Source organism: Penaeus monodon, chromosome 19 (genome assembly GCF_015228065.2).
Source record: "Penaeus monodon isolate SGIC_2016 chromosome 19, NSTDA_Pmon_1, whole genome shotgun sequence".
NCBI lineage: Eukaryota > Metazoa > Arthropoda > Malacostraca > Decapoda > Penaeidae > Penaeus > Penaeus monodon.
Genome location: NC_051404.1, coordinates 16,732,426 through 16,734,678, shown reverse-complemented (window position 1 = coordinate 16,734,678; position 2,253 = coordinate 16,732,426). Strand labels below are relative to the sequence as shown.

The 2,253-nt window shown below is 32.8% G+C and overlaps 1 protein-coding gene across 1 annotated transcript in view; it reads right to left on the bottom strand.

The window, feature by feature from the left end:
- The window catches only part of LOC119585102 (acetyl-coenzyme A synthetase, cytoplasmic-like), a gene marked incomplete in the record, with an annotated part of 90,055 nt that overhangs the window by 13,646 nt on the left and 74,156 nt on the right, over positions 1-2,253 (bottom strand). Inside the window, 1 exon segment of the mRNA XM_037933730.1 lies at positions 2,054-2,196. Coding sequence (XP_037789658.1) covers positions 2,054-2,196 — 143 coding nt within the window.

Genomic DNA, 2,253 nt, shown 5'->3' with positions numbered 1-2,253 from the left:
GTCAACCATCATTTTTCAAGGCCTTATGAACTAAAGTCAAGGCAACTTTGGGGTTTTACAATAACCTCCTATTTTGCCAACAGTTTTCACAAAATTCTTCAATCCTTCCCTTCCATATGTCTATCTTTATTCAAATTTAGTTTTCAACTAATATTTACCCTTTGCCCACTAAAACCAAAAACATCCAATGAACATTTTTAAAGGCCCTATCACACTAACACAATTTTCTGTTAATTTTTGCATTTCTGTATGGAAATGGACTGACCCTATCACACTACCAATGCAGCAAAGATAGTGTCCACGTAGGCAGGGCGCCATCCAAGTGAAGTCCAGGGAATCACTCAAACATTCTCATACATATCAAGTTATTTTAGAGAAATGTAATTATGTATATTATATATAGAAATATTATGGAATAATAACTAATGTTTACATTAATGTATTGTATCTAATTTATCAATAAAAATCATTATAATGGTATAGATCTTCAGTAGCATAAGATCAAGATGGAAATTAGTCTGACAGAAATGATCACTACTGCCTGTCTGGGAGGTGTTGTTTCCAAACAATAATTGAAGAAAGCCTCAAATTCAGACGAAAACACAAAAATTGGCAGAAAAGTGCTAGTGGAATAGGCCTTAACATTATATAAACAATCCCTCCAAATTACCTGTCTATCTGCATTTTTTTTTTCTTCCCTTAAAAGTTCTAAAATTATTTAATATTCTCCATCTGTTACATAACCATATAGTGGCCACTCCATCATCTCAAACCTTATCATTTACAGCTGCATTTAAAAAATAAAAATCACTAAACTTGAGCCAGGCACATACCACCACATAGAAAAGCCAACCCAATGAAATATGATATCATAACCAATAAATCTAAATAATAAGAAAATACAACAAAACTATATTTTTAAAATATATTCATAACTAGAAAAATATTAGAACATGCCAAAAAAGACAAGTAAAAGCTCAAAGTGGGATATCATCATCTTTAAAGAAATTTTAAAGAACATTCCAATATTGAGGTCACCATTTTGAACAGAAAGAAAAACCCTTTCATATATCCTTCTAACTCTACTCTTCCACTTTCTCCACAAATTAAATAAAATTATTATCTTCTTATATATATTTCATTTAGAGAGGAAATAATTTCAATAAAATACATTTCAAAAGTATTCCCATAAGCTAAGTTCTTCTCTCTTCATCTTCATCTTTTCTACTACTGATTCTAGTTTTAATGTTTTTTATTTTTCATGTTAGTTTTATTTATTAACACTCCAGTTCTGCTTTTCTGGTTCTACCCTATTCAAGCTCAATTCCTTGTCTCTTCATTAAATCTCTACCTAATTCTTGTCCATCTTTACTTTGAGTGATAATAACCACCTTAGACTTTACCTCCACTTTATCATTCTAGCTTTATCTTTCTATATAAGCTTATCTGGTTATTCTACTTTAGCTCAAGTTATCACTCAATCCCTATCTTTTTCACTCTAGTTTCTTTCACATTTCCTTCCAGCCTTCATTAACTTTCACACTCCACACTCCAGTCTAGTGTGCCTATGTGTCTCCTATCACCACTAGGTTTAAAAAAATACAATGAAGTTCACTAGTATCATTTTCACAGCATTCCCAGTGTTATTTGTAACTCATTACCTTGAAAAAGACATCTATGCAATCTTTAAAATGGCTAATTTATGCCATTTGTCTCCTGTTCATGCATATTTTATACATGGTGATTTTATGCAACAGCTTATCCACAGTCAAAATAGGTTTTACCCATATTTAGTAATTAATAAATCAGCACTTGAGTAAATACGACTGTCATAAAATGGCTTTCATTTACTCTTGTTATTTGATATTTACCAATCACTCTACTGTCACTAGTCTGAAATTTATATTCAATTATTAAGTAAAAACTGAAGACAACCTCAGTGTTACATACTGAAGCTACTCACTGCACAAGCCCAAGGCTGAAAAGGCAAACTGAAGCCAAACAGGGGGAAAAAAAATTGTGAGAAAGAGGAACCCCAAATTGAGAGACTCACCTTGTCATCAAAATGTGTCTTTTTAGCTGGATTCCCGTTGGCCGCACCATTGGTGACTGACTGCGGTGCAGTGACATTCTTCATGTGCTGCACCACCAAGTTTAGCCTAACGTTCTGGTCCTTCTCCCTGCAGATCTTCATGGCTGAGATAATAGGGAAAAATCACAAAAATTAAGCCAAACAAGAAGATGGAGATTTTT